Raw genomic sequence first — 24010 nt, 5'->3', positions numbered from 1 at the left:
GCACATTCCCACTGGCGATTTGTCTCGTCGCGCGACGGCGCGCGTCGCGCGATGAGGCGTTGAGGTGGTGTTCGCACTTGCGATGAGCGATGATGCGACTGCGTTCAGCGCAGCTGCTTCCCGACTTGTACATACGACCTCGTTGGTGCGTCAACCATTCGAAGTCAAAGAATACGCGACAAAAGCAGGTAGAAATCAAACTAAAACACATGCTACTAACCTGGAGCAATGCCGAAAGCATTTGCGGGTTGCGGGAGGAGCAGAAAATAACAAACTCACGAAGGCTCTTTTTAACATATTATTGCACGAAGAAATGCACACGCTTGCTTTCACGCCACAACACCCGCATCACGGCCCACAAATGTCACTTCTTTTCACATGCGCAACGTTCTGACGCCTCCGAACTCTACGCGTCTTTACCAGTTGCCGATAGACGAAGAGGCTGCAAGTCAACCTACCGTCTCGCTGTCCACCTAGCTCCATTTACAATCCATACACGCTTCTCCACACTGATGAGTTCCACGCTATTCGTTGATTAGTGCACGCGCACGCTGAAGCCACTGACCAAAGAACCGATGCACAGGGGAAGTTGCTTGCCGGCCCGACCCGGCGGGTACAGCGATTGCGGGCCAAGCGCCTGGCCGCCTGCCTGGCCGAGCCAGCCGAGCGAGCCAGCGGCGGTGGCGGCGGCGGCTCGTCCTCGCCCGCCCGCAGCGTTTGCATACCGGATGTAAAGAAACGTTTCGTTTCCGGCTACGTCAGCCTACTCCGCGGCCATGATTGGCTTACCGGTTTTGCGGGGCCGTCGCGCGACGAGAGAATTCGGACCGAGAGCGATCGGCTCCGCAGTCGCAAAACTCCGAAAAGCGACGGCCGGCTCGTCGCTTTGCGACGTCGCTTTTAGTCGCGCGACGAGGCGCATCGCCAGTGGGAATGTGCCTTTAGTCACTGAGCAGAGAAGAAATGCAGAGTGCGGAGTGGTGCCAGTAGTGCGAAGTGCGTTTGTTGCTTTGTTCGCACATCGCCGCACTTCTATGGCGTAAACGCAAGAAGCCTCTTTTTGTGTTCAGCGGATGGCATTCCGCAGGCGCGCAATTTTTGAGTGTAGCTGCGGCATTCGTGTTCGTGCCACCAGCTAGTCATCCGATTTTCTTTTTTTCTTAGAAAGGTTTTTAGTGTTGATGCGTGTACTGTGGCGTGATATTTGGCTACTACGATTGTCGACGGCTTCAGCAATCACACTGAGAGACAAAAATATTGAACAGTACCTTTTCTATTTGTGGTGCAATTTTTATGCTAGGTAACACAAAAAGTGAATTCTCAAGAATAGGGGTGGGGGGGGTTATTGTGCGAGTAGGTTCATTACGTGAGTAAATACGGTAACTGCAGGAGCGACATTTTGCAGGACCCATTTTGCGGTACCAGACAATTTTAGGGCATTATCCCTCATAGGTGGCACTTGCCTTCACTTACTTTTTGACACTTTGATTTTTCAGCTGACATGCAACATAGACAAGTGCTTTAAATTTATTGTTTCCACATTTTTTGTTCTTATTAAACACCACTTTTTTCTGTAATGCCCTCGGGCTATAGAAGGGAATAAATGAATGAACAGTAATTCTAGATGTGATGCTAAGAGCTAATGCTGTAGTTGGGTGGTTGCTTTAGAGTGCTCTGGAGCGCCTGGAAAACTGGCTCCTCGTTCGGGTTGCCTAAATTGAGAGCTTGAAGTGTGTTCGGGTGGTTCGGCCGAGATCTGGAGGCGATCAGTTGCGTGACAACGGCTGCCGCCGCAATTGCCCGCAGTCTGCCGAGCTGGACGATTTCTGCAACTTTGCTGTCATGGCACCAAGATCCAGCAAGTTGTTTGTCGTCGAAGTGTTTAGTCGGGCGTGGTGTTTTTGCTTTTCCCTCGAAAATGCATGCGCGCACTATAACGCACTGACGCAGCCGTGGATGCCACCTGCAAGTCGTCGGCGGTGGCGGCGGCAACATGGCGGCTGCCGAAAAGTGGTGCAGGTAGCCCGAGCTACCGCTTGTTACTGCTCTCCCAAAAGACCTTTAAGCTGCAAATAAAGTTCCACATACACGAAAGTAACCGATAATGTTGCTGAAAATGGTAGTACAAATCTTAATTTGGACGCTTTATGAAAGCGACCATCAAATATCTGCCATTGCAGTAAGCCTAAACATCTCTCGGAGGCCCACTCGGCCGCTTGCAACGCGATTACACCTGTTTGAAAATGGCGGCACAGCGCGCTTCGCCCTATTGGCGCAAGTAGGAGGCCCCTTCTTTTGCCGTGGAAGGTAGTAATGGCCGTGGCGTGGCACCAGGGTTACCTGCTGCTCCGAAATCTGGTACGCGTTCAGTTGGGGAGCAATGTTTCTCGCTCGGAGTGGGAGTGGCCTATGCACCCAAGTGCTCTGAGCAAGAGAATCGCAGCGACCACCCGAATGCAGCGTAACATGAACCCGCCGCTGTGGCTCTGTGGCTAAGGCGTTGTGCTGCTGACCCTGAGGGCGCGGGATTGATTCCTGGTCATGGTGGCCGCTTTTGTGATGGAGGCAAAAAGCAAAAAGGCCTGTGTGTTTGAGATTTCGGTGCACGTTTAAGATCCCCAGCTGGTCAAAGTTAATCCGGAGCCCTCCATTAAGGTGCGCTTCATCACCTGTGTAGAGTTGGATCGCTAAACTTCGTAACAATCAGTCAAAAGCTAACATGAAAATTTTGCAAGAAAACCAAACATTTCACAATACTACTGGCTCTGGCTTGTTTTCAAAGCTAAGCGTTGGAAATATTGTAGAAGGGGGTGTTTATATTTTCGATTTTCTTGCCCTAATTAGCCCATTCTTGTTTGCACTACCATGTACATCTCATTTCTCAGGAGAGGAGGGTGACGGAGTATTTGCTTGGAGGTTACTGTGAAGGGTGATTATCGCAAAAATATTGAGGGTGGTTCAGTGTAGAACTGTGATTACATGCACATTTGAAGCGTAGTTAGTTTCTTAGGTTTTACTCATCTGTGTGCGGCTGAGTTTGCGCTAAAGTGGGTACAGTAATATTGTCTAAAGAGAGCCATGCTTGCTTTCACATTTGTGGCTTGCTCTCTGGTGTTTCCACTGCTGTGTACATGTTTTTGAGCTTAAGTTGTAGGGACTAGGGGCTATGCCTAACTAGTTGCTTCGTTGTCCCTTCTAGGTTTATTATGCCATAGAATCCCGAGACCACGGGGACAAGTACTTCACTATCGACCGTGAGACCGGAGACATCTACACCAAGGTGGAGTTCGACAGGGAGGAGAAGATGGCCTATGCCATCCTGGTTCGAGCCGAGGACGGTGCCCCATCAGCCAGGCCCCACATGACGGACAACCGGCCCAACTCAGGTCGGTCTCTCTTAAACCTTTGGCATGCCTCGGGGTAGGTTTTGAGCTGCGTTTTCAGAGGACTGCGAGCCAGGAGGAGTGGTGGAAGGCGTTGGTGTTCCTGGAGTTCCCCTAGGCTATATCGTCTCGTGTGGGTCTTCTGTTGGGAAGGAAGAAACCTTCTGGGTCGCCAGGTTAGCGAGTTAGCACCTGTGGATTCCAATTTGTGGCAAGCCAAACATGGGGCTTGTTCTCCAATATCCTTTGCAGATGCCTGTATGACTACCGTAAAGTTCCGGAAGAACGCCCACTTAAATTTCAAAGATATTGGGTGAAAAATACAGGGTAGGTGAACTTTCAGGTCAGGTGCGAAAAACAAAAAAGGCGGCCGCACCGCCAACCAAAACTGCGACGATATCAAGTAAAAAATACGAGATGTGCAAACATTCAAGTGAAGTGCTTACGGGACATATAAGGGATCGCATCGTCACATGAATAGATTATTCGCCTTTATTTTGTTCACTCATCGACGCTAAAGGCATCGTACGATGCGTTGCTGTAACAGTCAAACACGAGCTGCATCGCTTCACCTGCCATGCTGTCCCAAGCTTCGAGACCCCTCACAGATTCTGTGCTCGCATTGCCAGGATTGGCCAGGCATTGGTTGAACTCGTTGTCTTTAGAACTGTCATGGCTTGTCTTGTTTTGGCTTCTACAACTCCTGTTCTATACTATACAAAAATATCTCTTCCAAAAATGAGTTAGAAATCGCAAAAAAAATATATATATATTTTTGTTAACGCGCGTGTCGAAAAGTCGGACCGAAATCGCGAAAAAACGGCGAAATTCGCGGCTACGTATTTCATCTTTTCTGCCGCCAACGGTGGCCTTCTTGATAACGTTGAAAAGCTCGCACTTTCAGCCATCTTGTCCTGCCGTTATCCCCCTGCTCCTCGTCGAAACAAATCTGCAGAAGCAAGCCAAGTGAAACATGTGAACGCAAGGTAGGTTGTGAAAGCCGCCTTCCGATGGGGTCACCACCACTTCGCGCCGCAAGGCGCTTTCCTGTTGGCGGTGAGCGCGACCACGGGCGGTGCTGCGAAGCACGGCTTCATGATGTCGGCTTAGGGATTCTAGCATTTGTCGTCTGCTTCAATCGGGCTTGCTCCCTTTGCTGTTTCTTTGTGCTCGTTTGACCTTTGATGCTTGTCTGCGCCAGATTTTGCGTATGCGCAACTTTTTATCGCAATAAAAGACTTAAAATCGCATACACTAGCTCAGGGCGTGATTTAAAGTATAGTTTTGGATACCGCTACGGAAGAAATATTGCCTGTGTCGCCCATTCTTGGTGAAGCCGGTCCTTTGCGGAGCGCGAAGAGTCGAAGCTAGGCGTCAGCTGCTGTATTCAGCAATCTTTCGATCAAAGGAAACAGTCTTATAACCGACAACAGCGAAAGTGCCAGACCAAAACAAATTTCATGCGTTATGGGCTGTCGGCTTTGGCTGAAGGCATTACGATTCCCGGTAACCGTATGTAAGGTAAAACAGTTTTTGCAACCTTGCCGAACGTTCGAAAGTGTTGTATCACGTCACTTTACGTTTTCATGGCATGAAAGTATGCCGACAATGCCCTATGGGGCACAAAAATGTAGGTTGAGTTCCGAATAACCTACTGCGTGTATAGGCGCGTGCTAGTATGGGGGCTTATTAAGCAAAATGAGTAATATGTACGGTAAAAATACAGTAGCACTATGTTTGTTCAGACTTGGAGGGATAGAGGGATATTACTGTACGTGTCTTACAGCGATATCTTCCCAATATTCAGATATGTGTTATAGTAAAACTGCACTCGAGGAGGAGGACGAGGAGGAGCAAAAAAACTTTATTTCACAGTAAAATCCAGCTGGTTAGTGGGCGGGCTCCTCCGTCCTGTACAAGAGAGTAAGAATAACTTTCTTTAATTCATAGAACGTCACCCGGAGTAGGCCAGGATTTGTTCTTTACGCCTGAAGGGGTTGCAAAACAATAAAGAGCTGCTTTGGCATATTCATCAGTTTCCATTCTTGTTATACTGAAAACCGGCACGTATATTATTCATTGCGTTCGTTAGCGAGTATATCAAGCCTTCAACACCGTACGATGATTACGATAGAAATTCGGGTCACAAAAGCCTCGTTCGAGTATTGTGAACAACGTTGTCTGCGCCATTTCGCGGGGTGTAGCGCAAAGCTCCCCATTGCATTTGCATCTGAATAAACAACACACACTGTGAATATGCACGTTCTAGCATGCAGCCATAAGGTAAGCCAATTTGTGAAGAAGTACTGCAAGTCTTGCAGCCTGAAGAAAATATCCACACAAACTTTGTGAGCCTCCCAAACATCCCCAAGCCTCCTAATAAAGCGTTCGTGATGCTGCAGAAAAATAATGCGTTGGGCATAGAAAAATTATTCATCCGATACAAGTCAACTACAATGAAAGAAATAGAAGACAGCCATTTTATTTCCTGCTGTGCGATGCCCGTGTAGACCCGGGCCCGCTACTTGGTTCGTAGCATTAGACTGTTGAGTCATCATAAGAGCACCTCAAAAATACTGGAGGGAAGCCTCTGCATTTCGAATACTTATCGAGGAGCTCTGAGCAGTGAACCTTGCAAACAAGCTAGAAAGGACGAGCTTCACACGGTCATCTGACCGATGCTCTGAAGAAATTTGGTCTCTTGCTCCTCGTATGTTGCAAACTTGTGTGGGATACAGCTTGAAATTATTTAGAGGTGTCAGAAGCTGGCAAAATAGCTGAATTACTGGAAATACGCTTTTTAATGCACTAGAACATCAAAGTGTGTGGCTCTAGCACAGGCACTGCTGCCCCTAACAAGCGGACGACAGTGGTGTGAGTGTATAGCAGCGGCGCAGGTGTAGCAGACGACAGCGGCGCGAGTCCCTAAGCCGACGTCAGAGCCAGGGGGCGCCACTCAAACATCTCACCGCCAATTACACGTTGCTATGCCCGTCGGCTCTTTAGCCGCTGAAAGCCCCTCTAGGGCGTGTGCCTATACTTTTGATTTCACTCAGTGCTCTTCATACACATTTTTCGTAGTGTCTGTCATTTCTGCCTAAAATCGACGGTGCGTTTGCCATGGATTAAGCTCTGGACACATGTACGATTGGTACACGGGATTTGCATTCGACTGATCGTTACAACCGTCGCCACGACTAGTTGTAAGCGTGAATTTGAGACGCATGACCCGATGTGCGCATGCGATGCGTCGTCGGCGTTGCTTCGCCCACTGTTTTTGCTCTATGGTCAACTACGACGATCGCTGAGCTGAATTTGGAGATTTCGCGCGTTTGTTCGCAAGAAATGGATAAAGCAAGCAGTCGTGAAGCGTTTTCTGCCTTCGGAAACAGTCCGCGCGCACGCCGGCTGCGCCTGCCAGCTCGTCACACTCAGCAGCTCGAACTGGCGCAGGCCACGGTAGCAACCGCTTGTCGCTGCTCTTCCGAATCAATCTGATCGTAAAAAGAAGTACCACATGCGAGAAAGTTGGTGTTAGTGTGGTGAAAAATTGTGCTAGGGATTGTTGTCAGGGCTTATTTTAAAAGCGGCGATCAGATATCTGCCGCGATGCAAGCCTACGCTGACCGGCCGTGGATGCCGCGGCGCGCGGTGCGGCGAGTGGCCGAGAGATGGCGATACCTGCGCGGAAGCATCGAAACAGGCTACACAGATGTCTTGGTCACCGATCGCTCAAACGGCAGTTATAGCTGAAATAAAGTTCGTCATTCGAGAAAGGGGATGCTAGTGTGGTGAAAAGTTGTGTTACGGGTTGTCATTCGCAGTTGCACAGATAGCGGCGATCAAATATCCGCCAGGATGCTAAGCCTAAAGTTCCCATCACCCGAGCCGACCCGAGCAACGCAAGCCGGTTGCGGGCTCAGCGGGCTCTCATTGGCTGTGGCCTCACGACGATCGCAACGATGGCACGACTGCATCTGGCTTGCCAGTCGCACGTCGTGAGCCTCCACCGACTAGCGAGCGAGGCCAAAACAGGTCCTAACGATCAATCGTAACGATCAGTCGCATGCGAATCGCGTGTCCCAATCGTACATGTGTCTAGCGCTTTAAGGACACGTGTTTCCGAGGAAGTACGAGATGAGGCGCCTACGGGAAACGAAAGTGGAAGTCTGCGACGGTGAAGAAGAAGAGGCTGCAAGTGTCTGTTGACAGTTCAAGTTAGCCGGACAATTCGGAGGTCATGCAATTATACCGCCACTACCACGTTGCCTTCCGATGTGCTGCCATGTGAGCTACCCACCGCAAGCCGTGAAATTTACGACCCCTGACCGTAACCAGCTACGCTGACCCGGCGCAGTTATGGCGGGGGCGCACTTCGGACTTGGAGGTGATTGCGGGCTCGACTGCGGCTCTTATCGCACGTCGACGCAGTTACCGGAGTCGTGAATGCTCGTGAGAAAGATTGCTTTCGACCGGAGAAGCTGGCACACTGTTATCTGGTGCACCGCGGGGCTTCGGCGTGCCTTCGCCATTGTCTGAAAATTAGCGGTGCCAGAATTTTCGATGCATCGACGGACGCATTAGTCGGTGCCAGCGTGCACCTACCTCTTTCCTACCATCCAGCAACATTACGAAACAATGTTTGTGTCCGCCGAGGCCGCACAAGTGCCAGCGGCCGCAGTGCGCGAGTCACTAGGCACGATGTCCGCAACTGAGCTGATGAACTGCATGAACTGAGTTCATGCTGATGGGTCAAGAATCTGAAAGTTGGACCCCTTTGTACGATGAATTCATCTTTATTCAGATAAGTGCGCTAAACTCGCTAATTGGCCAGACACTTTCAGCATTGCTTAATCATAGATTACGGGACCAGGGTGGGACTGGCAGTGAAGATCGTGCTGACATGCACGTCTTGAGTGTGAGAGACTCTGTGTGTTCCTCTAGCAGAAAGGAAGGAGCAAAAACCTTCGAGGTTAACTTGTGCTTTATGCCGGCCATCAAGTGCATTGGCGTGGGCCAGACTAGCGTCACTAAATAAGCTACGCTTAAGAGTACCGCCACTTCGTGCACCCGGGAGCGTCTGGGGGTCATTTTGTTTTTGGCTTGCAGTGTTGCCATCTCTCCCAACGAAACTGCCGCTGGTTCTGTCGGGCAGAGTGCGACCGGCCGATCTAGCGTCAGCGCAGCAGTGAGAGAGAGGAGAGGCGCCCAGAAACAAAATGGCTGCGCCCATATATAAACAAATATCACGTGGTGCCTACCAACCAATGAAAATCTTGGCGGCACATAACAATGAGAGAAAAGAGTGCCGATACTCTAAAAGCCTTTATTGAGTGACGCTAGGCCAGACTGCACTGAACGTCTTTTGGGCCACAATGAATGTGTCTCACCGTGGGCTGCACCACAAAACGTACCAGGTGCACCCAAAGAAAACATTCAGCCCTGACTCAACTGCCGAGAACATCTTTGCAGATGCTGTGAGTGCAGTAAAGGCAGTGCACCGGGAAAAGGAGGTCGCTTTCTCCAAAAGCATCACCATTATGTATGATGGCACGTGGCTAATGCGTGACCACTCCTTCCACGTTGGCGTGGGCTGTGTAGTTGAATTTTACACAGACCTGTTCTTAGACTGCACAGTTGTCTCAAACTTTTGTCTTGGGAACAGTCTGCGCCTGAAAGAGACTGACGAAAATTACCATGAGTGGAGGCAGAACCACCACTGAAAAAAAAAAAAAAAAAGCAGTGCTGGGCGCATGGAATTTGAAGCTGCCCTTGAGCTTTTCAGGCACCCTCTCAGTAAAAATGACCGGATACACACCACTGTTGTTTGTGACGGAGACTGCCGTACGTATTTGACACTTTGCGAGGATGAGACGTACGGCTTCATGTGCCTCACCAAAAAAGATCAGGTATAAAAAATATGGGAATGAATCTTCGCGGTGTTCTGACCAAGTCGAAGAAAGGAAAATTTCTAGGCGGGAGAGGGGGCTTGACCCAACACCTCATCAAGAATTTGACAAATTTCTATGGCCTGGCTCTGCGGAACAACACCGAGGTGGAGGATACGCAACAGACAGTCATGGCCACCTACTACCATGTTATATCGTTGGATGCTGAGCCCCAGCATGAGCTCTGCCCACCTGGCCCACTCAGCTGGAGCAGGCATCGATCAGCCGAGGCAGGAGGCAAACCCCAACCCCCACACAAGTACAAGCTATCCCGGCCAGGGGCAGAAGCATTGCTGCCGGTGTATAAGCGCCTTTCGGACCCCCAGCTCGAGCATGTTCCTTCTGCCTCCTTTCCTTTCTCCTTCACCGTGAGAACTGCGTACAAACGCAGATGCGAAGTCAGAAGCACTAATTTCTGCATCAGCCCCGCCGCGGTGTCACACCAACCTCGCCTCTCCTTTCATGCATTTGCGCTGCGACGGAATCTCCCTTTGTGCCCATGTTTTGCCATTAGTCAGTTGGTCACATTTTGCTTTAGTAGCGGTGGCCTACAGTAACTATACATGGAAATTCAAACTCAGTGTAATTGAGTTTGCTGGGGAAAAAGAAAATCGAGCCGCCACAAAGCACTTCAACAGGAGCGAGAGCGACGTGCGGTATAGGTGACCGGTAAAAAGCGCAAAGGCTCATGGGTACATTGTCTGCTCCCGCCACTTCCGGTTCGAGAGTTCTCCTGGCCTCCCTTACACAGGTAGCTTTCACGTGCGTGTGTGCGTGATGTTTATCTGTTTCCGAAAAAAAAAAGAAAAAGAAAAGAACTCTCGTGCATCGTGAGCATTCAGTGAATAACATCGAGGGGCGTCTCTGAAAGGTAAGCCCTCTGTGGCAAATAAACAACACGCCCACACACGCGTTGAAGCCGCCCGTGTATAAGAGGCTAGGAGAGATCTCGAACCGGATGTGGCGAGAGCAGGCGCCGTACCCACGAGCCTTGGTGCTTTTTACCGGTCACCTGTTGGGATGTGCTTTGGGAGGGCAGTGACAGCGGCCGTGACGGCGACTCAGAGTTGGACTTCTCAACCAGCGATGCGGACTAGACCACTACTGGATTGGACTTGTCAAAAGTACGGGCTGTGTAAATAAACAAGTATCGCTCGCTTGTGATAGTACACTCTATGCTCTCCTGAATGTTTATTCCGCATTATGACCATTTACATGTTATTTTGGACTTTTTTTTGCGAAATCCCCACGTAATTTGCCCGCTCAGAGCGCTTGTGTGCCCTTTTATGTCGTGTTTCGAACCGCTGTCAGCATCTCCTCGTGTCTGCGCGTTTTGCTAAAATGCATGCAAAATCTCTCTGCACTCATTATGGCAATGTATATCATTGGCAGATATCAGCGTCGATACCAGAAGTGGTGTAGTCAGCGAGCATCGCAAAACGGACTGCAGCTTCAAGGGTTTCAGTACGCCTCGAGCGTCTCGACGTAGGGGGACGTACTTTCTGCTCACCGAAGCGTCGGTGACCAGACTTTGGGGAAGCGCCGTTCTGGTAACCAAAAAAACAGCCACACCTTTTTTTTCTCTAGCAGCAATCGACTGCCATGAGACAAGCTATTTTTGTTGGAAAGCCGATGGTCGAGTTAATCTGCAAAATGGGTTTGAGATACACAAACGTTATCACTGGCAGAATTTCTGAAAATTAACAAAAACTGCGCACACACACACACACGCACACACACATTCTTTGATGTTTAGGCATTGTACCTTGAATTTTAGCACTTCATTTCAATGCTGTAATGGCCTACTTTTTAATGCCTAAAAATCCGGCCTTTAGTGATCAGTATTGACTAGGCACAATGTTCCTTCGTGAGACCCGTAATCAGTATTGACGCTTTGTTGAAGGAAGACATATTGTCCTTTTGAGACCCCGCGAATGTTGGCGTTGAACCAACCGCTTGTTTGTAGCTCGCCCGCTTCCTCGAAGAGCGGTACCGCTGCCCCAAGTATGGGCGAGTAGCGCCATTCAGAGGCAGCCAGGAAAGACATTGCACATGCCAGACACTTTATAATCACTTCCCGTGAAAGTTGCACGGTATAGCCAGTGGCGGTGCCGGCAGCACCTGTCTTCACATTTTCGCTATTTTCAACCTTATTTTTAAAAGAAGCTACACGTAAAAGCGGCATATTTGAGACCTCAGCGAGCTAATCTATCGATATAGAGTAGGTTGTATTTTGACTTAAGTTTTCATTTTACGGTTCTGAATGCGAGAGCATTAATTCCAATTGAACGCAAGCGACGCTTTGCTTCTGCCTCGCGTTCTCGAAGGGATGCGTCCTCCTGTCGCTTGAGATCATTTGCATCGCGATCCTCTCCCGCCTTAGGCTTTTGAATTTTTTCGATCTGTCTCCTTTGTGGACTGTCTGCTCATTAGTAGCCAGAGGGAATGACCGGCAGTAGCCAATCGTTTCCTTTGGCTACTGCCGAGTTAAATAATGTGCTATGGAGCGCCTTGCACTTCAAATTCACGTGGAGCATCAGGAATTTTTATGTGAGGACATCGAAAGAGGTAAGGAAGCCCTGCGTAATGCAGCTCCGCTGTAAAAGATAATGGTCTTTATGTGCTGGGCTAGTTTCAGTTCACCAAGACCCAGCGTTGGCGTCATCTATGTGCGGAAGCCTCGACGAAAGTGGGCTCGAGGATAGAGTGGCAAAGAGACTGGGGGAAGTGGAAGAAGGGCGGGGTGGGGTCGGAGGGAGTGCATTCCGACAGCAGAAATCTATCTCATGGCTGAAATGGCGCTGCTAGTGTGGACCCCACCTGTGCATCAATTGCAGTGATTACCCGACAGTTTTTTTCCTTGTTTATTTGGGTGAGGGGGAGAGGTATTGGCGAAAGCGGTGAGCAGTTCACGGCATGACCCGTATGTGGGCTTGGCCTTCCATTTAGGCCAGGAAAAAATGAAGGGGAAATGGCAGGGAGAGATGCCAAGATGACAGCTGTAAGTATTCACTTCGAGCCAAGTACTCGACAGCAAAAAACAGCCGAGAGGGCTAAAAGATGTGATGTTTTAGTTAAAATGAGAACTTGTTGAGCGGTTATTGTCCCGATAACGTGACAGTAAGCTTTTTCTTGTGAGTGCTGTTTCGAGTCTGGTAAGCATGCATGAAAGCTGTCTTAAGCTGTCTTATGTGTAACTTACCGCCCCTCTGCGCCCCATTATTTAAAACTGTATCAAAAAAAAGACACACCTTGTAAAGGCGCCAAATCATACAAGGTGTTTTGACGTATTTCGATGTTGAAAGGGTATCGCCCAAGCGACAACAGCTTCGCACGATAAGCAGGCGTTTCAACGCTCCTGCTGTGACTTTTCGCTTGACGAGAATACCTACCTAGAAGGCAGGATGCCGCGAAGAGCTGACACGGTCCTGAGGAGCGACTGAAGGTGAAGCCAATCTAAAGAGGGGGCGGCGTAACTTGCTGTACGTAATCCACAGAGCGTTTCTGCTACAGTTGCTCGGAGGGAACGACCCGTTCCCGAGTGTTCTTTTGTTTTGTTCCAAACGTAACGAGACCGTACTAGCAGTAGTTTGTGTCCACGGCATTTCCATGTGTTACTACTTTATGTGTGCAGTTTCTAAATAAAGTTTCATAAAAACAACGAAAGAAAATGAAAACATCAAGCGGGAACTGTTCTGGCGTCCCGAAGGAGGTGGAGGGGGGCTTTGAAGTGTCGCAGTTGGTGACGTTGAAACAAGTCATACTCGTGAGCAGCGGAAAGCTAAGGTATCGCAGAACTGCCCCATTGTGTGGCCTCGTCCGGTGATTGTATCCCGTGTTTCGAGTGGAGCGCGTTTGCTCAGTTGTTCGTTTTCCACGCCGGGAAATCTCGTCTGATAGGGAACTGGTGTCTCCTAATCGTCACTAACTTGGTTGTTCTTGTTTGATTGATGATGTTCTCGATCTAATTGGATGGTTCGGGAAAGGGGATTGTTCAGCGATAAGAGCACGTGGAGAACATCCCGTGGTTTACGATTTGCCATCTCTCGGCAGTTCACGTCACTTTGTTGACTGCTTTTCGTTGCTTCTGCTTTCTTCTAGTTTATAGTGGTACGCAAGTTGGGCCCAATAAACTGTATTTACAAGATCTTTGCTTTCTTCTTGCTGAGTGATATTATACTGCCTGCAATTGGACCGGCGGCATTGTAGATTGAGGGACCAGGCGTGAGGCATTTCCGAACGTAGAAAGTGCACAATTTTCTATTGACTACTTCTGGCTGGCAAGACCAATGCTAGAACAATTTGTGGCTATGACAACAATAACGAAGTGTCTTCAAGTATAAGAAAGCTGACATAAAGCAAGACGCCTATGCCACCTGGTTTGCAGGTTTCGGCGTTTTTAACAGCAAAGCTGTTGAGCAAATCGGTTGTGTATGGTGTCCGCAGTTAAAAATAGCTAGAAAATGCCGAGGCCTCGTGCACGCGTGCCTCGAGCGCACGTTCGTCAAGCCAAGCATACCCACGTGAAGAGATTGGCCAACATTAGAAAGTTTTAGCATAGCGGCTAGCGGAGACTCACGGTACGGTGGCGGGTTACCGGGACCCGACCGCGCATGCGCGCGCGGTGAGGGCGAGGAGGTTCCCCCTCAGCGGAGAGAATGCGCGGGCATGGCGAAGGCCGGCCAGCGGAACTAATCCCCCCCCCCCCCCCCGAACGAATTTTCACCTTGCCAGTAGCGCCCCGCTACCCGCCGCCGTAGCGTTAGCGGACGGTACCCGCTATGCTAAAACTCTCTATTGGCCACAAAAAAGTCCAGCGTTCGCCTTATCGTGGCAACGTGGCAAGACACTTCATAGCGTGTGCCCCTCGTTCGTTCATCCTCGTGTCGTCGTGCGCATGCGCTCTGTAGCGTAAAAGGCCGCGACTTTAAGATCGAAGCCTGCTGTAGGTGATCATTGACTCCACATAACCCGGCCGCGGATAGTTCGCACGGCACAGCCGGCGTACGAAAACGTCGACTGAAACTACGAGCTCACTCTGGCCTTCCTCAATATAAGTTCATTGAGATGCCATGCCGCCGACGTCAACCAGGACGCCACAACGATACTAAAACTCAACTTTGTGCCGCCAGTGATCACGTGCAACAGCTTCGCCATTCAAGTTTTGCGCGTGGATGTAAACTTCCCTGAATTGTTGTATATCTTTAGTTTTAAAGGGACCCAGAAAGGCCTTCTGTAAAAGTTAGAAAAGGCCTGTATTGTCGCGTAGCACCAATATCGCGATGCAATGCCGTTGGAATTATTGATCTACATTCAGTATTAGCTGTGCCAGAAGCAATTAAATGCACCTCTCCCCACTTGCCGATCGACTCCTCCTCCATCTCTGCTTCCTTCAAAGCAGCTGGAAACACTGGGAATAGCCACGTGACATCGCGACGCTCGACTTCCGTTGTGCGCTAGCTAGATTCCTGCGCCTAGGCACGCTTCAATCGCTGCGGACCCGCCTTTGCCCCGGGATTGCGCAGGAAGGAGGAAGAGCAGCCGGAAGCCAATGGCAGTGACGCCGCCGGCGGCCGACCTCGCCGGCGATTGGGCGAATCAGGGGGCGCCTTCGCCGTTGCGTCAGCCGCGGTCGCCGTTGCGTCAGCCGCGGTCGGCTCGCTACGGCGTCGCGCGAATCGGCTGAAAAAGGCGATCTTCAAAAATTGTTTACAAATTATCCGTACAACGTACGGGGCTCATACTTGGCTTTAAAATCCCCCGTTATGTGTTCTACCACCTGAACGCATTTGATTGCCACCTTCACAAAGCTTTTCGGGGCGATTTTTATGGCTTAGGTTAGTTTAGACCACGGTTGAGACGATACGCTGTTGGTGCGGCTGGTGGTCGCGGGTTCGATTCCCGGCCGCGGCGGCCGCTTTTCTGATGGAGGCGAAAAGCAAAAACGCCCGTGTGTACGAGATTTCGGCGCACGATAAAGATCCCCAGGTGGTCAAAATTAATCCGGAGCCCTCCACTACGGCGCGCCTCATCGCCTGCGTTGCGTCGGCGCGTTAAACCCCACAATCAATCAATCAATCAATGGTGCGGCTGGTCGGTGCGTCGGCGCGCGAACGAGTACGGCAGCTGTGTGGCGCACTGCAAGTACGGTCCCTCGAATATACTTCTAGGGACCGTACTATAAGCTCGCGGCCGGGCGGCTCTACGAGTGTGCAATACGCGAAAACGGCCGACGCGAGATGATGCGCTGTTGTCGCGGACGGTCGGAGAGCGAACGAGCACAGGAGCTGTACGGCGCACTGCACGATCGCGGCCCATCGGCTGTACGAGAGCGCGATGCGCGAGCACGGCCGAGTATTCTAGTTCACTCTAGCGGCGCACTGCACGTAATTGATTCATTGAAACATGGAGTTCGAACGGCTTCGTCAAAAAATGCATGAAAACTAGCCGCTGTTGGCAACATTTCGCTCACCGATTTAAAAAAAAATGGGGGGGGGGGGTAGGGGGGGAGAGAGAGGCACATTTCGCAGAGTGGGTAATAACAAGGTGGCAACATTGAGTCTCGGGTAAGGTGGCTGAATATTTCTAGGGACCATAGTGACTGTTTCACGACGCCAGCGAAGAAACTGAAGTGCTGAAGAAACTGAAGAAACTGGCTGCATTGCTTTGTATATAGGCGGGCATCATTATCTAAACATTTGGCGCGGGGACCCTGCTAAAAGGAATAAAACTGCCTGTGTAAACAAAAATAGCGACTGGATTTTAACTTTGATAATGTGCACTGAAACCGAATTCTTGCATTGCTGGCATGTTTCGGCGCTTTCATCCCACGGTAGCTTTTTTTTTTCTTCTCTCACAAACTCAGTGTGGTTTAATCAGTACAGCCAACCCTGTACAAGCGCCCATCTATCGCTCAACACTGCTTTTAACAGCGGAGCTGTTGTACAAGCTGTCAGTTAGGTGTTGCAGGAAAAAAACACAAAGAAAATGCGAACGCTCGTGAGCGCATGCCCCGCGGTGACCGCCGAGCGTACCCGGCACGCGCGCTTTAGCAAAAAAAAAAAAAAAAAACATTGTTTTGGCGTCAAGCGCTACCGCACATGTAAAAAAAAAAAATAACTCCAGCACTTAAGCTAAACATGAAGACAGCCTGCGAAGGAGATGACGACCTCTTCTATGCATATGGCAACGATTACTAGCACCGCAACTATGCAGATAAACGATGATACTGAAACTTAATTACATGTCCGACAATACTCACCTACAACAGCTTCGCCATTCAAATCTTGCGCGTGAATTCAAGCTTGCCTGAACTTCTTTATGTACCTATTTTCTAGCTCTCAGCTTCACCACGACGCTTCGCCATGCCGACGTTTACCTTTTACCGGACGACTGTAGGCGCGTCTCAGCCGCTCAGTGAAGCAGTTATGGTTGCACGGACTTCCCAACCGTTTTTCGTGCATGTTTTGAGTTCTTGAAGAAACGGGCGACCCGAAACACGCAGAATGCTAGCTGTCTTCTCGCAGGCAGCCGTGGGCGAATCCGCCGGCCGCGCCCACTCGATTCCCGACTGGAACGTCACTTCCGGGCGGCCGTAATGGCCGCCCCCTTTTTGCCAGTTTCGGTTTGGAAAAGAGCAATTTATTATTTTCGTTTTCCATGCAGCGACACACAGATTTTGCACGTAGAACCTTTTAAAGTAATACTCCCGGAAAACAGTGCATTTAAATGGCCGGAAACTTAGTTTCAGTTGGACCTTCATGCGCAAATAGCTAGTTCTGCAAGCTTATAAAGCCTTGCCTAACTTGCGTTTGCTTTTGCCGGCCTGTCCAATCGCACAGCTGCCCATAATACGCCGTTGGTTCTAGTGCGGCAAATGAGCTGGTGGTTCGCTTGGCCATTCTTTGTTTTCCTAATTATATTGCTTATTTTAGTGACGTTTGCGTTAGAAGTAGTGTCAGTGTTATTCTATCGAGACAGTCTTTCGAAGGAACCTAACTTGCATTTTGACTTCATGGCCTGTTTAAAGAGACACACAAGTCAAAATCGAAGTTGGTCAAGATCTGTAGATTAGCTGTCCGAGAACACGAATATACCACGATTCATAAGGTAGAAAACGTGAACTTAGACCGGAAGGGGTTAAAACGTCTGGAGTATGGACGTACGCAACGTCTTCCCTGGCTGCTGCTGGATGCCGCTACTTGCGGGTGGCGGTACCGCTTTTCGATGAAGAGGGCGAGCTACGCACGAGCACTTGGTTTGACGCCAACATTTGCGCGGCCTCAAAGCACATTTTTTTAGTCAACAAAGCGTCAATACTGATCGCGGGTCTCGTGAAGGAACATTTTGCTTAGTGGTCCGGAGCTGCGCAGTGCGAAGGACGGGGGAGTCCTCCTCTCTCAGCACCCCTCCTTAGTTTTCGAGATATCCTAACTCAGGACACTAGACGCATTTATCCACACCCATACGCCTTATTCACTCGATACCAAGCGACCGTATTACGGCAAATCGAGACGAACACCCTCCCTTCCCGAGCACCGCACAGCAGAATACACCCTACCTTATGCAGACCGACGACGAATCAGACTGGGGGCCGCACTTCTCAGCCCCAACAAGGACATTGAGACGGCTCTCGTGGCTCTGGCTGTCCGTGCGGGTCCTCCGCTGCTTCAGCGGGACCCGCCACAGCATTCACCCCCATGAACGGTGCGGCCACAGGCGCCGCACTCGGCCGCCGACCCCCCGAGAAACTGTCGAGCCACTGAATGTTCTGTCTCTCTCACCGGAAAAGCACGACTGATTTAACCAAAACTGACCGAAGCGCTCGGTATATTGTTAGCGTTGAATTTGGTTGCTTCTATACCGCTGTACATTACCGCTGCCTCGCTGCTTCCAGTTTATCGTGACGCGAAGCAGCAAGCCGCTGTTTGCGCCATGGAATATCTGCCAGGGGTAATGAGGAAAAGAAATGCGTTGTTTGATTAGCGATTTCTCAGCAATTGGGGCATCTTTCGCCGCCGAATAAACGCTGTAGTTGAACTTTCGTGCCTTCAGTGTCCCTGTAGTCGGTTGCAGTTATCCATAGCTTTCCCTCTGCACAAGCCGGTCTATTTTGACCCGCGCCTTTCGTTGGTCCTGGCGGAAGAAAGATGGTGGAGCCCCGCACCCGCAGGCGGGACGGTCCGGAAGGGTAGCCGCAGCTGCGCTTCGGAGGAGCTCGCATCCTCTCTGGCGGTTTCGCGCGCGCCGGTGGCTAGCCGGTTTCCCCCTTTGTCGTCCCCCTCCAAGGTTCGAGTGGTGCGGACGCTTTTGTTGTTGTGGCGCGGCCTCGTATGCGATGTGTAGCCACTTAACGAAGAGGGAAGCTTGGGTGGCAGGCTGAGACAATGGGCCGAGACAAAGGTTTTTTCCCCTTCGTGGCGCCCGCATTACAATGGGCGCGTTTTGGGTCGCTCCTTTTCCGGCGGCTCCCTTTGTTGGACGCCTCGCTCCTCGGGGCCGCCGCCGTCTTCTTCGGGCGCCAGCCGTGACGACATATAGCCCGCTTCCAAACGCGCCTCCCGCCAATTTCGCGCCTTTGGAGTGTTTTTTCCCCTCTGCTTTTATGGGGACCTTTTGTCCCGTTTCGCCATCTAGTTTGACAGCCGAGCTCCCGTGGGCCGCCCTTGCTGCGCTTGCTGTTGCTGCTTCGTGCCACCCGAAATGAACGGGAGCCACATTGGCGCGACACTGCTGCTGGCTAGCTTGTCCCGAAAAGTTGCGCCTGTTTGACCGAGCGCACCGAACGCGTGTACTGCCTGCGCAGGTTCGTGTTGGGACACAGTAAGTGACGAACAACCTGTTGTGGGTGAACAGATTTGGAGAACACTGTTGTTTGCGCTTTGTCTCGCCCTCATGACTGATGAAAACAACGCAAGTCGGTCATGGAGCGGGAAGTACGAATCGCCCCGTGTCTTATGCGGTGCCCCGCATCGATTTGGCAACTTCTTTTCTTGGTACAGTAACCATTTTAATTTGTGGACGCCGACCAAGAAGGTGTAATAAATAATGAACCGGCTCTTGTCGCCGGGAACACGCTGCATGCGCAAATGGCAAGTTACCCTTGAAAATTCGAACGATACAAAAGATGGTGCGAGGTCCGGTCTTCAGCTGTCCCGCTCAAAGCGCTTTGAAAATGGTTCCTGCTTATGGCGGATATGCGGGATTCGTCGATGCCGTTCCGCGACCACGTCGAAGGCTGCCATTCAGGTCCTTTCCCGTGCAAAGAATGGGGTGTCCGAAAATTCAAACGTGAGCAAACAGCTGAGCCGAGTATCAACCTGTCTGTCTTGAGGAACCAGAGTTGTACGATATACACCAGTTGCGAAACTCCGCTTCGCAATCTCATAGCCGTGAGCACCCGTGCCTCGTTGAAGCTGAGGGGCAAGTGTACTGGTGCGGCACCTAGGGGATAAAAATTTATTACTTAAGATCACAGCTTAATAAAATGAAGCTTGGTTTCCAAATTAGGAAACACTACCATAGGTAATGCTCACTTATGTTTCCACGGTTTTCCTTTGATGACTTACGGCAGCAGCCGCAAGCACTTGAGTACTACAACTTTCTGCCGACCGCCGACAGACGACCGGCTAGTGAAGTTTCCCCGTGCTTGCCCCTGTTTGCTTTCAGCTTCGGAGGCGTACCGCGGGCAGGTTATTGATATACAGTGAAAGGTCGTTGTAGCGAAAATCGCAATAGTTAAGACGCAAACATTATATTAAAATAAAATAAATTTAAAATTTAATAAAAGGAATTTAAAATAAATTTTATTAAAATAATAAAATAATGTCCTCAGTTGTCAGCTGCTCCGCTGATGGCCGTGAACATCGAGCAAGCCACCCGAGCAGCGGCGGATCGTGGAAAAACTTGGGGTGGAGCGCAAATAGCGCGGCCGCGGCTTTCTCCTCGCCTTCTTTTTCTCTCTCTCGCATCGGCTCGCGCATTCCCCGGAGCGAGTTGCAAGGCGTCCTCTTCTGCGCTGCGCTTTGCCGTGTCGTCTGCTAGCATACGGCTCCGGTTGCCGCGATTGTTTAACGGAAATATAAGAATCGCCGGCTTTGAAAATATGAGTTCGTAGTACTGAGGCGTAGTTAACATGGCACGGAACTAAATAAAACGATCGTTATTTTGAAAAGTTCGCTATTCTGAAGTACGATGGCACGGAACTAAATAAAAGGATCGTTATTTTGAAAAGTTCGCTATTCCAAAGTACGTAGTAGTGAAATAATTTATATTGAAACTATAAGCAGTGGGCGTGGGATTTCTTAAATGCTTAAATGCTCTTAAAATCTGAAAAGTTCGTTAATGTGGTGTTTGTTGTATTGAGATTTGACTGTATGGGGCCTATGGGGAGTTATGCAGCTGGTGATATTAAGTAACGCTGTTGAAGAACAGGGTCGCGTCGTGTCACACTATCTTCACTTAGTTGAGGAGCGACTAGCGAAGTGTTTGTGAACAGCAGTTACAGCACATGACATCGTATTTCGTGCTCCTACCGATCGCCGAATTTCGCCGTAGCTGCAAGCCATGCCTCGTATTCTGTTATTTTTCAAGCGAAGCTTTTATTGGCTGACTCATGTCGCTGTCGGTGCTGCTGTTGGCGTCGTACGCCAATACTCCCTCCTCACCAGCAGCTGGCGGCCTCAAACCCCCCGTTCCCACAAGTGGCGTGCCGGATCACACCGCACTCCCAGCCAATCGCAGGCGCTCCCTGACTCGGGAGAAAAGAAAGGGATGTTAGCTCGCTCCGCGCGCGCCGTTTCTTGCCAGTTCAAGGCCGCCTGCGCCATTGGTAGGTCGCGCTTTGTCCGCTCTGCCGAAGAGCCGCAGGCAGCTCTGAAAGGACGCAACAGGAGCGGGCCCGTGAACTATAGTTCATCTCATAAGCTACATGCAGCACTGTGGAGGCTACATTGTTATCAATAGTGCGCCCACTGAGGGCGCCTAATCCGCCGTGAAGGGGGTCCTGAAAGGACACTCCCTTCTCCCCTCTCGGCAAGTGGCACCGCACGGCCCCGGCGCCTTTTGTCGCTTCCTTCGCGGTGAGTTAGGCGGCCTGAGGGGGACAACAATGTAGCCTCCACAGTGCTGCATGTAGGTTGTGAGATGAACTATAGTCCTGAATCTCGGCAATTGGAAAGACAGGCGAAACGACAAAAGTTTCGCAAGCAGGGGTTGGGCGTTTGGTTTGGCTGGGATTTCACAAGGTATTGGTTTACGGTTTCACAGGGTCGGAGAACCTTCGTGTGCACCCGTGTTCCCGGAAGCGGAGGGGTTGGTTTGATAGCTGCCCACCGTCCAAGTGATGCAGCGGGCCAGTGATCGCGAACAAAGGGGCTTCCCGGCACAGCCTTAATGGGTGGGCCACATGTTCGGGCGCGTAACGAGCTCCATGCGGGCCGTGATTTAGTTTTTGTGGGGCCCAACTCGAAACAAGTTGCTGGTGTTGATGCACCAGGTGGGATAGTAGGAAGAGAAAAACCATTTGGATGGAAATTTCTGACGTGGCGTTCTTTTGCATCTACCAGGCCCGCCTAGCACGGCTATGCATGCAACACGATCGGCTTCAGTGCTAAGAACCCAGTGCCTAGCGGCTCTTTCTACTGAAGTGTTGCGTTTGTGCATACGGGGGTGGTAGCCGAGCCAAGGTCGGTCTTTGAGTAGTCATACGTGCCAGGAACGTGAAAAACAGCCGCCCTTTGCTTTTATGGCGTGAAACAAACATCTGCTTGCTGGGTCTACGGCCCCTAATGTGTCGCTCAGGTGTGGGCGTCAACCCTGTTTCAGTACCAAAAATATTGCCTTTTGACGAAGGACCTCAACGATGTAGCCAAACCAGTTGGCTGTTCAGCTATGGCCAAACCCTCCTTTGAATGGGGAACCCAGCAGGCACGTAGCCTTGGAGAGCAAGCTTAAAAAAAAAAAAAAGGAGGGTGGTATCATTTACTAACAGAACGCTAACCAGTTACTTGTCACAGCATCCACTAGGTACTTAGTAGGTAGTAAATGTAGCACTAGTAAGTTTACTAACTGAAGCAGGTAGTAAGCACCACTACCTTCAGCAGGAATTCCCTAGTGAATAACACTCCCCTTAGCTACATGCTTTTACTAACTGGCCGTACATGACCTAGTAAAAAAGGCGGCCTTAATCTAGTGCGTGCACACTAAACTTTTTTACACACTTCTTTGTCGAAAAAGGTGTAAAAATTTTGCCCCATGGCACACACTTTTAAAAGGTGTTCTAACTAAAAAATGGTGTAAGGATGGAAAAAAGGTGCTCTTGTGAACACCCCAAAGTAAGGGTGTGGGAAGCGTAGCTACGCGTGCCAATGTGGATCGGCTGGGCGCGCAGCACGACATAGATACATTCAGCACTCACGTATCACTTTTAAACAAATCAATTGTGCGAGAAAACCAACAGGATGCACGGGGAGAGCGAGTGTAACTCTCTTAACAAAAATGCTATTGAAAAGGTAGTGAGGGGTTCTATTGGCTAACTCCTTGCGAGCTTTACTACACCCAGAACAACGTTACGTAGGTCCTGCCACTAAGTATGGAACCTAAGTGCTATCGTTACTGGTATAGACCGTGCACTTGGTATCTGCTGCTTGTTTGATACTAACGTTCATTCATAGTAACAAAATTCGAAGAATGATTGAACATAACTACGCCACTTTTCCCACTCCAAATCATGATTAAAAAGTTTTTGCAAATCCGCATGCTGACTTGCGTGTATGCTCACATTTAAGTGCATAATTTTTAAATTATCGCTAAAATATTTTATTTTTGCGACAATCCCACTGACTCTATCAGATGGCTTTCCGCTGCTGGCTATAAAAGCAAGAAGAGCATATGTATTTCTAAGGTAACTAAGTTATTCTCGCCTTACCCGTGCATCCTGTTGGTTTTGCACGAGGAGAGCGATAATAACTTAGTGCAATGTGTAGAATGGCCATGTTGCATGAAAACTGATTGGATAATGCTGTTTTTTGGGCAGCGCTGTTACCACTAGTCGCTGCGGCCTGATATGTGGGTTATAATAAGCCCTCTTTTTACACCCGTTGGTTTTCTTGCTCAATTCATTTGTTGTCGAACTGTGTGATACGTGCGTGTTGAATGTGTTTACGCAATCCTGCGCGCTCAGCCGTTCCACATTGTCACGCGTAGCTTTTTTCTAGGTTATGCATGGCCGGTTAGTAAAAGCACTACGTACCTAGTGTGTACTGTGACAAGTAACCGGTTAGTGTTCTGTGAGTGCCACGACCTTTTTTTTTAAGAGTGTTTAGTTGCCTTAGAAATACATCTGCTTTTTTTTGCTTTTATAGCCAGCAGCGGAGTCCTCTGATAGAGTCGGTGGGCTTGTCGCAACAATAAAATATTTTACCGATAATTCTGGGATTATGCATTTTAATGGGAACATATACAAGTCAGCATCTGTGTTTTTAACAACCTTGTAATCGCGAGGTAGAGCGGGAGCTCTCAATGAATGTTAGTAGCAATCAAACAAGCAGCAGTTACTAAGTGCACGGTCTAGATTAGTAACAATAGTATTTGGGGTCCGTACGTAGTGGCAGAAGCTACGTACCGTTCTGTGGGGTAGTAAAGTTCGTCAGGAGTTGATAAATACAGCCGTTGCTACGC

General features: G+C 49.9%; 1 protein-coding gene across 4 annotated transcripts in view; it reads left to right on the top strand.

Moving 5' to 3' along the window:
- Cadn (neural cadherin) overlaps window positions 1–24010 on the top strand; it is a 297368-nt gene that overhangs the window by 80485 nt on the left and 192873 nt on the right. For all 4 annotated transcript variants that reach the window (XM_077686006.1, XM_077686008.1, XM_077686007.1 and 1 more), the window contains exon 15: window positions 3200–3386. In XM_077686006.1, the coding sequence (XP_077542132.1) occupies window positions 3200–3386 (187 nt within the window). The remainder of the gene's footprint in view (window positions 1–3199; window positions 3387–24010) is intronic.

Source organism: Haemaphysalis longicornis, unplaced genomic scaffold (assembly GCF_048455015.1).
Source record: "Haemaphysalis longicornis isolate Haplotype H1 unplaced genomic scaffold, Haemaphysalis longicornis Haplotype H1 scaffold_1, whole genome shotgun sequence".
NCBI lineage: Eukaryota > Metazoa > Arthropoda > Arachnida > Ixodida > Ixodidae > Haemaphysalis > Haemaphysalis longicornis.
This window is presented reverse-complemented; position numbering and strand designations above follow the sequence as displayed.